At 51.5% G+C, this 12,994-nt stretch overlaps 1 protein-coding gene and 1 long non-coding RNA gene across 3 annotated transcripts; one reads left to right on the top strand and one right to left on the bottom strand.

Moving 5' to 3' along the window:
• Nucleotides 1–708: 708 nt before the first annotated feature.
• LOC145713306 (serine protease 29-like) lies at nucleotides 709–2,750 on the bottom strand. The gene is made up of 5 exons (XM_081791776.1): nucleotides 2,588–2,750; nucleotides 2,225–2,405; nucleotides 1,836–2,101; nucleotides 1,187–1,353; nucleotides 709–1,110 (listed from the first exon to the last, which is right to left on the bottom strand). The coding sequence occupies exons 1-5, from the start codon at nucleotides 2,646–2,648 to the stop codon at nucleotides 946–948; spliced, it is 840 nt and encodes a 279-aa protein (XP_081647902.1). The 5' UTR covers nucleotides 2,649–2,750; the 3' UTR covers nucleotides 709–945.
• Nucleotides 2,751–4,667: 1,917 nt separating this feature from the next.
• Nucleotides 4,668–12,242, top strand: LOC145713258 (uncharacterized). Of its 2 annotated transcripts, none has more exons than XR_014136301.1 (3): nucleotides 4,668–4,786; nucleotides 6,395–6,613; nucleotides 11,991–12,242. It is a non-coding gene; the product is annotated as an uncharacterized LOC145713258 (long non-coding RNA). The 2 variants fall into 2 exon arrangements; XR_014136300.1 differs by having other exon boundaries at nucleotides 4,668–4,790; nucleotides 6,367–6,613.
• Nucleotides 12,243–12,994: the final 752 nt, after the last annotated feature.

Genomic DNA, 12,994 nt, shown 5'->3' with positions numbered 1-12,994 from the left:
GAAGGAGCAGGTGGGGCCTGCCACGGAGCCTGTCCCTCAGCTCCTCCCTCCTCCCACCTCCCTCTTCCCACCTGCACAACAGGTGAATGGGCCCTCCCTGCCCCACCCTGGCCCGGCACATGGGCTCAGGGCACCTCCTAACCCTGCAGCGCACACACATCATGGCCCTGGGGCACCGTGGTCTCCAGCCCCTCACCCGGCTGCCTACCGGGCATTTCTCTCCAGGTGCTGCCCAGCACCTGGAGCTCATACCCAACCAGGAGCTCCCAACCTGGAGCTCATACCCAACTCCCCCTGGGGAGCCAGCGAAGACCCTCACCTGAAGGTACCCAGATGGGCAAGCACGTCCCTAAAGGGGAGGACAAATTGGCATCATATCCAGGTCACTTTTGCGTGGCAACTGGTTAATTCCCAGAAGAGACCTTGCCTTACGAGAGAAGTAGGATGGACAGATGGATGGTTGGAAAGATGGGGCATGGAAGGAGGAATGGATGCAAGGTTGGAACCACGTGGTGGCCTCCGGTGCAGGACAGAGCTGGCGGCTGTGGCCGCAGAGTGGAGCCAACTCTGAGATCCTCACTCTCCCTTGCCAAGCCTGGTAGGACACCAGCCCCAGCGCGGCCCCCTGTACCTCGAGGCTGGCCGACACGCTCCCACGGAGAGCCCACTCCACAGAGACTGACCGCACTCTGGTCATTCCTCAAGCTCTTTAATTTGACAGACAGCACAGCGAGGCACCCTGGGGCCCAGGGACTTCCCGCCCGCCCCCTGGCATCTTCTTACTCCTTCCCCCAGCAGTCAGGGAAGTCCCGGACACTGAGGAGGCCAGAAGGAAGGCGGAGCCCAGGCCAGGGACGGGGGCGCAGAGGCTAAAGCAGCAGGCTCTGGGGGGAGGAAGGCGTCTCTCCTCCGGGACCAGCCGGGCAGACGGCCAGCAGGCCCTGGTCAGAGGCCCCTCCCGATTTGCTGCGTGATCCAGGGCACGTACGTCTGGACGCGAGCATAGACCCCGGGACGGTTTCTCACGGCACAGCTGTCGCCCCAGCTGACCACTCCCACCAAGTGCCAAGCACCCGTCGTGTTGCAGACCAGAGGGCCTCCGGAGTCGCCCTGAGGAAGGAGAGAGAGCACTGAGCCCCGGCTGGCCTCCAGCGCGGGGTGGGGGCCGGGATGGGCTGGGGCTCACCTGGCAGGAGTCCCGGCCCTCGGTCCCCGCACACAGCATGTCGTCCTGGATGATCTTCCTGCCCGCCAAGCGGTGGCTGGTCGCGGTGTGGTACTGCTGGTCACAGACGGCGTTCTCCACCACGCTCACCGCCACCTGCTGCAGACGGTAGGGCGGAGGCAGCAACTCTGGGGGAGAGACGTGACCGGAGGCTGGAGCGTGGCCCCCGCTGTCGGCCGCGAGCCTGCGTTCCCGCCCGGATCGCTCCCGTGGGGACCCCAGGGTGCAGGGTTCCCATCTCCCTCTAAATCCCTAAGACCCGGAAGGTGGATTCTGCCTTTAGTTGGAAAGACCGGAAAGAAAATGCGGGGGGAATGGGGAGGGTTTCTGCCCGCCCCCCCAATATCTTCCTATAAGTTGGAAAAATCTAAGAATATGAATTTCCTCGTCACAGTGTTGGGTCCCGAGCTCAGTTGTGCTTCAGGGACCCTCCAGCCTCTGGGGTCGGATCTCCCGATTGGGGCGCACACGGGGTGGGTGGGGGATGGTGTCGGAAGGCGATTCCTTTCCAGAACCTGCAGCCGCCCACCCGCCAGGACTTCTCCGTGTGGCAAGGTCGGGAAATGCCTCGCGGGGCCCCGAACCCCTCCCAACCCCACCCCGTACACACGGTGCACCATGACGGTGCCCCAGCCGGTCACCCAGCACTCGTCCTCTGGGGTGACTTCAAGCAGGGCCGACGGGAGCTTGACAGGCCTGACGTTAGCCGTGTATTTCACAGAGTGTGACAGCTGGAGCAGGGCCACGTCCGCACCCAGCTGGGCGTTGATGTAGTCAGGGTGGACGATGACTTGGGTCACATTCAGCAGCGTCCTCCCGCCGTAGAGGTACACGTCCCCGGCATGGATGCGGTAGGCTGCCGGGTCGGCGTCCTTCCTGGGGTCGCAAAGAAGCCATGGAGGCCGGTCCTTCGAGGGCGGCCCCCTCCGCCCCGCCTGGAGCCCGGATTCCCACACCTCCTGATTCACCCAGAGCTAGATGGCAGCGAGCAGGACTCACCGGTCGATGCAGTGGGCAGCGGTCAGCACCCACTGGGGGTGGATGAGGGAGCCCCCGCAGATGTGCACCCAGGAGGCCCAGTTATAATTGTAGACTTTCAGGCTGACCTGCCACGGCCACTTCCCCTGGGGGGCACTGTGGCCCCCGACGATGCCCACCAGCTCTTTTCCTGGGAGGGAGGCTGGGAAGCAACATGAGGGGGGAGGGAGGCCAGGCCTCGGGGCCCGGGGCCGAGCCCTGTCCCCACCTAGGCCTCCCCTGAGGGCACAGAAAGGCAGCTCCAAGGCCCCCAAGCGACTGGAACTGGAGACAAGGTTACAGGAGCCTCTGGGAAGGGAGGACTCCCGTGGGGTCAGGACTCACCTGGGCTCCCCATGACGCAGGTCCCCGAGAAGAAGGGGGTCAGAAGCAACAGCCACAGCATCTGCGAAGAGAGAGGGCACGGAGGGACAGCTCAGGGCCGGAGGGGGCCAGGGGCCTCTGCAGCTGTGCGAGAGGGGACAGCGCCCCTACCTTGCCAGGCTCCATGGGTCTCTGCTCTGGGGGCCCCGAGGTCCTTTATGTTTTGGCCACAGGAAGTGGGCGGGCAGCTTGGGCAGTGATCCACTTGGGGGAGGGGGGTGGAGGATGGGGACGAAAGGCAGCCGGGTGTCAGGCTGAGCCCGGGGGCAGCTGCCACCTGGATACGCCGTCCCCGGCCCACGCCCCACCTGAGACTCGGCCGCCCTCAGCCACGCGGACTGGCCCCCGCCAGTGTCTCCAGCAGAGGAAGATCCCCGCACGCCCCAAGGCAGGCTCCTACACCCCCGGAGGCCGGGGAGGCACCCCTCCTCCCCACCAGCTCGGAGCACGGGTCCCCAGGCCTCAGGCATGTGGCGACGCAGCGGGCAGACCTTCTCCCCCAAGGGCGGGTGGACTCCCAGGGCCCAGGACGCCCCCGCCCCGGCCACCGTTCCTACTCGGGCGCTTCCAGAAGGAGGGAGGCCTTTGCTCCTCTGAGAAGGCCGCCGAGCATCAGCAGAGTGTGTTCAGGGGGGTGGGGAGCTGGTTCCCCATCACACACCCAGGAGGCCAGACTCCCACCCTGGCCGCCCACCCCTGGCTGAATGTGCTTCTCACGACACGTCTGAGCAGCAGAGGCCGCAGAGCCCATGGCAGGCCCGGCCCGGGGCGCTGTCCACCCACCCTGCCCCGCTTCTGGCCAGTGCAGTCACGTCTCTTCCCAAGCGTTGGCCCGGCTGTCAGGGCCACGGACGGACCCTTGCACGTGGCACAGGGTCCCCATCCCCTGGACTCCGCCCCATCCTGAGTGGACAAACCCGGCTTCACAGCCCACCTTCCCAGCTGCCACCAATAGCACCCATCCAGGTGGCCTCCAAGGGGGCAAATGACGCAATTTTTGTGGTGAGTCACACGGTGTCCCCTAAAGCTCCCCCTGATGCCGTATTGAGGCATGGGGAGGGCAGAGGTCCATGGGCTAAGATAGGTTCCTTTGACACCACCCAGGAGAGTTGGGTGTAAGCATACGGCTCCTTCTACATCAGCGAATCCAATCTGCATCAGGGACCCTGAACCCTGTGAGCCCCTTTTTCCTTCCAGCTTAGGGAAGCAGCCAGCCCTCCAGCAGCTTTGGGGTCCTGGCTGGGCCACCAAAGGTAAACGTCTGGCTGTCCACATGCTGCCAGCCTTGCTTTAGCAAATGTCAATATGAGCAGCTGCTGTATGGGGGATTCTCCCCCATTGTGATCAGGGCCTGGGACAAACCATGACGAGCGAGAGAGAGACAGGAGTGCCCTGTGCTCCTGGACAGGGCTGCATGCACAGAGCAGATAGCCTGAAGCCTGGGGAGAGGTGGACAAAGAGACAGGTAAGGGGAGAGAAACTGGATGAGTGATAGGGGATTGGGGCAAGACCGAGAGAGTGAAAGGAAGAAACACAGAGAGGTGTGGTTAGAGAGAAACAGAGACAAAGAGGAAGTACAAGGAGAAAAGTGGAGACCTGGTCCAGGTATGTGGACGGGGCGAGATGGGCCAGGGGAGAGGGGATGTGTGTAGTGGCTCTGAGTGTTGGGGCAGAAAGGGCTGGTATCATGGGCATCATAGTTTCATGACTCTAAGACTCCAACATCCCTGGGGCCAAGCTCTGCAGAGGCCATTGCAATTGAAAAGATGGGCATCTGTCACCTCTCCTGGAATTGCGAGGCCCAGCGTTATGTTCTGTCATGGAGAAGGATGTCTTCAGGGAGAGTGTGCTGCTCTTTGGCAGGTAAGCTCCAGAGCCCGCCCTGTGGGGAGGTGTCCCGGGGTCATCTGCCTCACTGCCCCAGGCCCTGTGGGATTTCCCCCCTCCCGCCACCAGCTGGCGTTCCTCATGTTCTGAACCCAGGCACGAGGCATCGTGTTGCCCCCAGGTCCGGCAGTCTGGACCTGCAGAGTTGAACTGCTGATATTGATAAAAAGTGTTTGACAAGAAGGTCCATATTCTCCCTCTGGAACGAGTGGTGTGCATCCAAATCGTGGGTTGCTATCCTCCTGTCCACAACCAATCTGAGGATTCCAGAAGGTAGGTGAACCCTTTAAAACACCATAGTCTTCTCTTACGTCCTTCAAAGACAATTCCTTTTCCCAGCTTTCTTTTGATTTTGAAGAGATGGCAATTACTAACTGAAGGCATGATGGTCCTGTAGAAAATTGACCCACATGACTGATGGACATGATTTCATCCATCCGTATCCCTAAAGCACATTTCATTGCAAATATAAGCCACGGATGCATGTCGTAAATTCACAACAGATGTGAAGCTCCCTGTAAGTTGCATGCTGACCTTGTCACATATGTGTCATCAGATATTATTAGTGACTTTTCAGATAAGCTCTAAACATCAAGATGGTCATGTTAGAGAATCTGGTATAGATGGAATTTCACAGATTCTAAATTAGGAATGACTTTTTATTTTTAATGTTTCTTTTTTTTCCTTTTATGAGAGAGCCCGAGCTGCGGATGGGGGAGAGAGTGGGAGATACTGAATGTGAGGCAGGCTCCAGGTTCTGAGCTGTCAGGACAGAGCCTGACGCGGGGCTCAAACTGATGGGCTGCAAGATCATGACCTGAGTGGAAGGCGGACGCTTAACCAAGTAAGCCACCCAAGCGCCCCAGGAATGAGAGCTTATTGGCAAAGAAAGAGAAATTAAAGATAGCATAAAGGATGTCGACTTTTAATTGAAATATTCTTCACACATTTGTTGTATTCGTATTAGGCATACATTGTAGTCCTTCCATATGTCTATAAATTATGTTGTACTTAAGCACAAGTGTAGCTATCCTGTGAAAGCATGCAACAGTATTATTACAGGATTGACTCTCTTCCATTGGCTGTCCCTTGTATCCCTAGGCTCATTCATTCCATAGCTGGAAGCCGGTATCTCTCTCTCAAAGGTGTCCATTCTTTATCTAACCTACACACTTAGGTGGTCAACACCATTACCTCTTGTTCAGCATGTGTAATTTGGCGGTCTATTTTTCTGGGAACATTGCTTAAAGCATTACAAATGATGTCATTACGTTAATAAATTCGGTTTCATTCTTCACTCACAAGAAAGGAGAAGGAAAAGATTTCTTTGTGTCCCAGGCCCTGTCACTAAGACCCTTCCCAATGTGGAGAACAGGCTGGGTTGCCCAGAGTACCTTCGGTCCCTCAGCTGAGCCCCCAGGGCCTTCAACATTGCAGGAATTCCCATGGTGGCCAGCAGAGAGAGCTCGAGCACCACAGACCCGGAGGGGCGAGTTCCTCTGCCTGGGCAGTGATGGCCAGCAGAGGGCGCACCATCGGCTTTTCTGACCCAGGACACCTCAGAGCAGGAAGGGTCGCTGTTGCTCCCAGAGGACTCAGGGCCTCTGCCGCTGCCTCAGGACAGAGAGTAGAGCTGCCTTTCCAGCGCGTTCTGCCGCCCACCCCAGGGGAGACCTTGGGAGTTTTGCAGCAACTTGGCATCTCCTGAGTCGCCAGAGAGGAGCTGCCTTGTTGTACTGAGTGCTGAGAAGGGGACGCTGGGTGGCTTCCCTGGGCAAGCTGGTTGCTGGGCAGCACAGGCCCTTGCATTTTCTGGGCTGTTCCCGTGTTTCATTCCTCCCCTTCCCGGACAGTATTTGAACAAGACATATTTTACTGAAGGACTCATGGATTGCGGGGTCCCACGACATCATCTCATCGATGCAGTCGATGGTTTGTTCCAGATTCAGGCTCGTTTCCGGGAAGAAACCCTGACAGAAATTCAGAAGAACGGGAACTGTATTCCTTTAGGACATGAATACAAGAAATGCTCCTCTCACGACCTTCTAGAAGAATGAGCTGGGACCCAGTTTCTGCGTCCTGCTGGAACCAGAGACGGAGGTAAGGGCACAACTGTCCCCCACATCATACATGCTTTTTTAAAAATTTCGTGGTTATTTTTCCAACCTAGTGAAGTGATTGAAAACTACAGAAAACCTGGTTCGAACCTGTCATTAACCTTAGGTTATCTTTTAATTTAAATTCCAGTGAGTGAAGACCCAGTGGAATAGTTTCAGGTGTGCAATATAGAGTAACCCTTGCACGCGTCACCTGGTGCTCATCCCAGGTGCACTTCTTAATCCCCAGCAGCTGTTTCACCCATTCCCCACCTCGCTGTGGAAGCCCTCAGTTTGTTTCCCAGTGAAGAGTCTGTTTGTTTGTCACAGTGTCCTTCACCCCCCCCCCCTTGTTTTGTTTTATTTCCACGTGTTAGTAAAATCACCTGGTATTTGACTTTCTCTGACAGGCTTTTTTTCACCCAGCATAACATTCTGTCGCTCCTCCACCTCGTGGCAAATGACAAGATTTCCTGTTTTTATGGCTAAATAATATTACATTCCATATACTACATCTCAATTCATTCATCAGTTGATGGATGCTCGGGAAGTTTCCGTAATTTGGCTGTTGTACAAAATGCTGCTGTAAACATCAGGGTGCATGTATCCCTTTGAAGGATTATTTTTATATTCTTTGTGTAAATACCTCGTGGTGAAATTGCTGGATCGTAAGGTAGTTCCATTTCCTTTTTTTTTTTTTTTTTTTTTTTTTTTTTTTTTGGTGAATGTCCGTGATATTTTCCAGTGTGGCTGCACCAGTTTGCATTCCTTCCCACAATGCAAGAAGGTTTCTCTTTCCTCACATCCTTGGCAACACCTGCTGTTTCATCCTTCATTGATTTTAGTCATTCTGACGGATGTGATGTGTTATCTCGTTGTACTTTTGAATTGTATTGTCCTGAAGATCAGTATTGTTGAGCCTCTTTTCACACGGCTTTGGCCATGTGTATGTCTTCCTTGGGAAAATGTCCATTCGTGTCTTCTGCCCATTTTTAATCGGATTTCTCCTTTTTTGGGTGCTGTATGACTTTATTTGTTCTGGACACTAACCCTTAATCAGATGTCATTTGCAAATAGTATTCTGTAGGTGTTTCAGTTTTGTTGATTATTTCCTTGGTGACAGAAGCTTTTTATTTTTACGAAGTCCCATTATTTTTGCTTGTGTTTCCCTCCACTCAGGAGATCTATCTACAAAGATGTTTGTACGGCCAATGTCAACTAAGATACTGCCTGTGTTAATAATCCTCTGGGATTTTTCTGGTTTCAGGTTTCACACATAGGTCTTTATCCATGTTGGATTTACTTTTGTGTATGTTGTAAGAAGGTGGTCCGTTGTTGGTCTTGTTTTGTTTTGCAGGTTGCTGTCTAGTTTTTCCAAAACCATATGTTGAGGAGATTTTCTTTAAGTTTATGTATTTATTTTTGAGAGACAGAGAGAATGCAGAAGAGGGGCAGAGAGAAATGGGGACTGACAATCCCACACATGCTCTGCACTGCCCTGAGATCATGACCTGAGCTGAACCCACAATCACATGCTTTGCAGCCACCCACGTGTCCCCAGACTATCTTTTTTTTTTTCCATTTGATATGCTTTCCTGCTGTGTTGAGAATTAATTGACCATATAGGTGTGAGTTCATTTCTGCGTTTCCGTTCTATTGATCTCTGCGTCTGTGTCGTTGTTGTTGTCGTTGTTGTTGATGTTGTTGTTGTTGTTGTTGTTGATGTTGTTTTTTGCCAGGACCATACTGCTCATCTCAGTACAGCTTTTTAATACAACCTGAAGTCTGGAATTGTGATGCCTCCAGCTTTAGTTTTCTTCTTCAATTTTGTTTTTGCTGTTTGGGGTCTCTAGATTGGAGCATTCACTCCATTTGCCTTCAAAGTAATGGTCGATACGTACATACGTATTGCCATTTTACTGCCTGTTTGGCTGTGGTTTCTAATGATTTTCTCTGATCCTTTATTGCCTTTCTTTCATGTTTTGCTTATTTTCTTTAGTGATATAGTTTGATTTCATTATCATTATTCTTAGCATACTTATGCTTGGTTTTAGCATAGGGTCACTGTCAGGTGTTTATATAACCTCTTCTGCATTTGGCAGTTCATATTAAGTTGATGGTCATTTACTTTCGCACCCATTATTTTCTCCTCCCTAGGTTTTTGGTAGAGGTTATTACAATTCAAATCCATTTCTCTGAGTTCCTTAACTGATTTTTTTTTGCAGACATGTTCATTTTTTACTTGATTTGTGTCTTCTGTCTCTAAACTGTCACTGTTGGTCTCTCCTTTCCACTCAAAGAATCCCTCTTAATATTTCTTGCAGGACGGGTTTAGTGGTACAAACTCCTTTAGTTTTTGTTTGGAAAAGTCTGTGTCTCCTTCCATTCTGAAGGATAGCCTTGCTGGATAGAATATTGTTGGCTGCTGATTTTTCCATTCAGCACTTTGAATATGTGGTGTCGCTAGCTTCTGGCTTGTCGAGTTTCTGTTCACTAATCGGGTAGCTCGCCTTATGGGTCTTCCCTTCTGAGTTAAGGTCTTTTGTCTTGCTGCTTTTAAGAGTTTTTCTTTACTGTCACTGTAATTTGCAAGTTTGGTTACAATATGTTTGTGTGTTGGCCTGATTTTGTTGATGTTGATGGGAGTTCTCTAGTCTCCTGGATGTGGATGTTTGTTTTCCTCGCCCAATTTTTGCATCCACACGACTCCTGAAACAGAATGCTACGGGCACCAGTGACAGTTGCAACAAAGTTTATTACAATGAGAGGCAAGGCTGACCGATCGGGAGTAACACTCTTAACAAGAGTGTGGCCGACCGATTGGGACCAACACTCTTGACAAGAGTGTGGCCGACTGATCGGGACCAACACTCTTGTTAAGAGTGTGGCCGACTGATCGGGACCAACACTCTTGTTAAAAGTGTGGCCGACCGATCGGGACCAACACTCTTGTCAACAGCGTGGCCCCGAACAGCCGGGGTACAGAGTTTTTAAAGCCGATCACATCGTTTTATCGTTATCTGGGAACAGAACAGAGAAACAGTTCCCAGATGAGTTAGAAACAGTTGCCAGATGAGTGAGAAACAGTTATCGAGTGAGTTGATTATTTTAGACTTTCTGCTGCTAAGTTTCAACCAGTGGATCTCCTTGCCCTTGTCTCTGATGCTCTTTTTGAGGTTTTGTTTCCTTCATTGGTAAAGCCTGATTCACAAGAGTATGAAGTATGATTTACAAGAGTAAAAGCAAGGTTGTTATCTTTTGACCTTCAGGGTCAGAACAAAGTTGTTATCTTTCAAGCTAAGGGTTAGCCCTACAGTACAATTTAACCCTTACACAATTAGGGGCGTTTTCAGCTATTATTTCCTCAAATAAATTTTCGGCCCCAAATTCTCTTCCTTCTGGGAGTCCTACAATATGAATATTATTATCTTTCCTGTAGTCACTGAGTTCCCTTAGGCTCATCTCACGTTGCAGAATCCTGTGGTCTCCTTGGTTCAGTGTGATTCATTTCCAACACTCAGTCTTCGAGGTCACTGGTTTCTTCGGCTGCTTCTTCCATCCCTCTGTTCATTCCAGCTAGCGTGTTTCTCCTTTATCGTGTCCTCGATGTGTGCTGTGTTATTTCTTATCTCTATGTCAGGGGTCTCACTCTTCTACTCATTTCACAACTCCAGTGAGTATCCTTATGATCATTGCTTTCAATTCCGTATCAGGTATGTTACTTCATCTCTTTGGCTTAGATGTCTCACTGTGACGTTGACTAGGTCTTTCCTTGTGGATAAACATCTCTGTGTGTCCATTTTGTGTGTCTCTCTGGGTCTGTTTCTCTGTGTTAAGAAAGTCAGCTGTGCCTTCTGATCTTGAAATTAACGACGGTCTGAAAGAGAGGTCCCGGAGTCCTGAGCAGTGCACGTCTCCATTTATAGGACCTGGACCTTCAGCAGGATATCGCGTGGGTATCGCTCACTCCCTGCTGTTGTGTCTGGGTTACTTTTCCTTTCACTGCAGGGGTCTGCACTGACTGCGTGCCTGTTGTGGGCTGTGCTTACACTCAGGGGTGTCAGTGGGACCCAGGCAGGCCAGCTGTGGGGTGGTATGCCCGCTGGGTAACTTGGGCACAGGGCAGGAGTGTTAGCAAAATGGCACAGGGCTACTAGTCCTATGCCAGATTTCCCGATGTCCTTTGGTGGCTGGGGGCTGTGGACCAGCGGTGGAAGCTAGGGGCGTGAGGATATGCACAGAGCATGTCTGTGCCTGGGGACACGTGGCTGGGTGAGACAGATGAGGGTGCCTGGACATGTACAGCTGGGTGAGGTGCAGATGTACGCAGCGTGCTGTGACAGCTATGCATGCAGCCTGTCGGACAGGGTGCCCTTGTGGTTTTAAGAATGTTTGCCCTGAGACCAGCAGGCTTGGTGTGGTGAGTCCCCCAGTGAACCCTTGGGACTGGCGCACTGCTGACGGGTTAGGTAGCAAGTGTCTGTGCAGCCTCAGCCTCTGGTGGGTGCTTCTATGCTTATTCTGGGAGGCTGGGGGAGAAGAATGGTGCCTGTGAGCTCCCTCATTGTTGGAGAAGTCAGTCCTCCAACACACTCAGGAATCAGCATGAATACATCTCCCTGTTGCCTCGGCATTGTGTAAAATGCCACGTTGACGTTGCCTCTCTACACAGGCAGGGACCCGGCTAGCACTCATCCTCCTGGATCACCCAGTGCTGGGTCAGCTGACCTCCAAAGCTCCAGGATCTCAACTCAAGGGAATTCAGCCCCTCTGGGTTTTAATGCCAAATGTGATGGAGATTAGTCTTCACTGGGTGAGCTCCCTGGGGTGAGGGCTCACTTTCTCTGCCCATTCTGCAGGCAGCCAGCCTCCACCTTTCTGACCTTCCTACCCTTTCTGGTGCAGCTTCTCTCTATTTAGGTGTGGAGTTTCTTCTGCCAGTCTTTGGATCGCTCTCTGGTTCATGGACTTGGATGTGGATATTATGTAGTTGAACACATGGGACAGGGTGCGCTCAGGATCTGCTTACTCTGCTGTTATTAATTTTTTAAATGTCTTATTATTTGGGATTTTTGAGACACGGGCAGACAGACTCATATCACCCATGCACTTCAGGATTTGAAAGGAACTTTGCAACATTTGCTTCTAGTATTTTATGTTTTGAAACTCACTTTAATGAGGTATAATTTACATATAAAAAAGCCTCAGGTTAAAGGGTATAATTTGATGAGCCATGAGGGTACAGGACCATGGGTACAGCACTATGAAATCGTATGTTTTCTCCCTAAACCTTTCATCACGATCCCTTTGTGTCTAACGCTAATGTTGCTTTTGAAGTAACGACTACTTTTTTTTTTTTTTTTTTTTTTTTACTTTTTCAGATATTGCCCAGGTGTCTGAAAGCCTGCACTGAGCTGAGCCTTAAGAGAGAAGTTTGGAATTCAGTTTTGAGAGTAGACAGCCAGTCCAAGAAAGCCTTGTAATTGGCTCTTAGATTTCAGTTGTGAGAGATTGTGGATGCGTCGAGAGTGCCTGGATCCAGATGTGGGCCTTGTTCTGAGAACAGGTGAGCTAAATACCTAACCTGAGTTTGAGCAAACTGTAGTTTTTCTTTGGAGACTTTATGGGCATTTAAAACCAAAAGTTTTGGGGCACCTGGGTGGCTCAGTCGGTTGAGCGGCCGAACTCAGCTCAGGTCACGATCTCGCGGTCCGTGAGTTCGAGCCCCGCGTCGGGCTCTGTGCTGACAGCTCAGAGCCTGGAGCCTGTTTCAGATCCTGTGTCTCCCTCTCTCTGACCCTCCACCATTCATGCTCTGTCTCTCTCTGTCTCAAAAATAAATAAACGTAAAAAAATATTTAAAAAAAAACAACACCAAAAGTTTTCCCAGGGGGGGTGCTGTCTTCGTGTGAAGAGGCACGAGCCGGGGAGCAGAGACGCAAATCATCTACAAACTGTAACAAAGTCGAGCCTGCAAAAACACTTTCCATCATCCAAATCAGCCTTTAAGGTTTGTGGGAAACGTGAAGCACTCTGTGGAACCCGGGGAGGTTGCAGTCCAGATGCATTGTCATTCCCTCCGCGTGAAGGTAAAAAGATACTGGCTGTCCTTATCAACTAGAATGCTGAAAACTACACTACGTGGGTGGTTTAGAGTGAAAACGTTGCTTTCAGGAAGAGTGCATGTTGGTAGAGTGTGACGTTTGGGAAGAAGGGGATGTCGAGGGATTACAATGCTGTTTATTTCTCGGAAGTCCTAGACAAAATACTATCCACAGCAGTTGGGTTTTCTCACAGGTATAATAGAGGTGTTATGTGGACTCCTGCAGGGGATCATGAGACCATGAGCCTTGTAACATTCTATTATGGTGTGGATGCCTTGAAG

Source organism: Panthera onca, chromosome E3 (assembly GCF_046562875.1).
Source record: "Panthera onca isolate mPanOnc1 chromosome E3, mPanOnc1 haplotype 2, whole genome shotgun sequence".
NCBI lineage: Eukaryota > Metazoa > Chordata > Mammalia > Carnivora > Felidae > Panthera > Panthera onca.
This window is presented reverse-complemented; position numbering and strand designations above follow the sequence as displayed.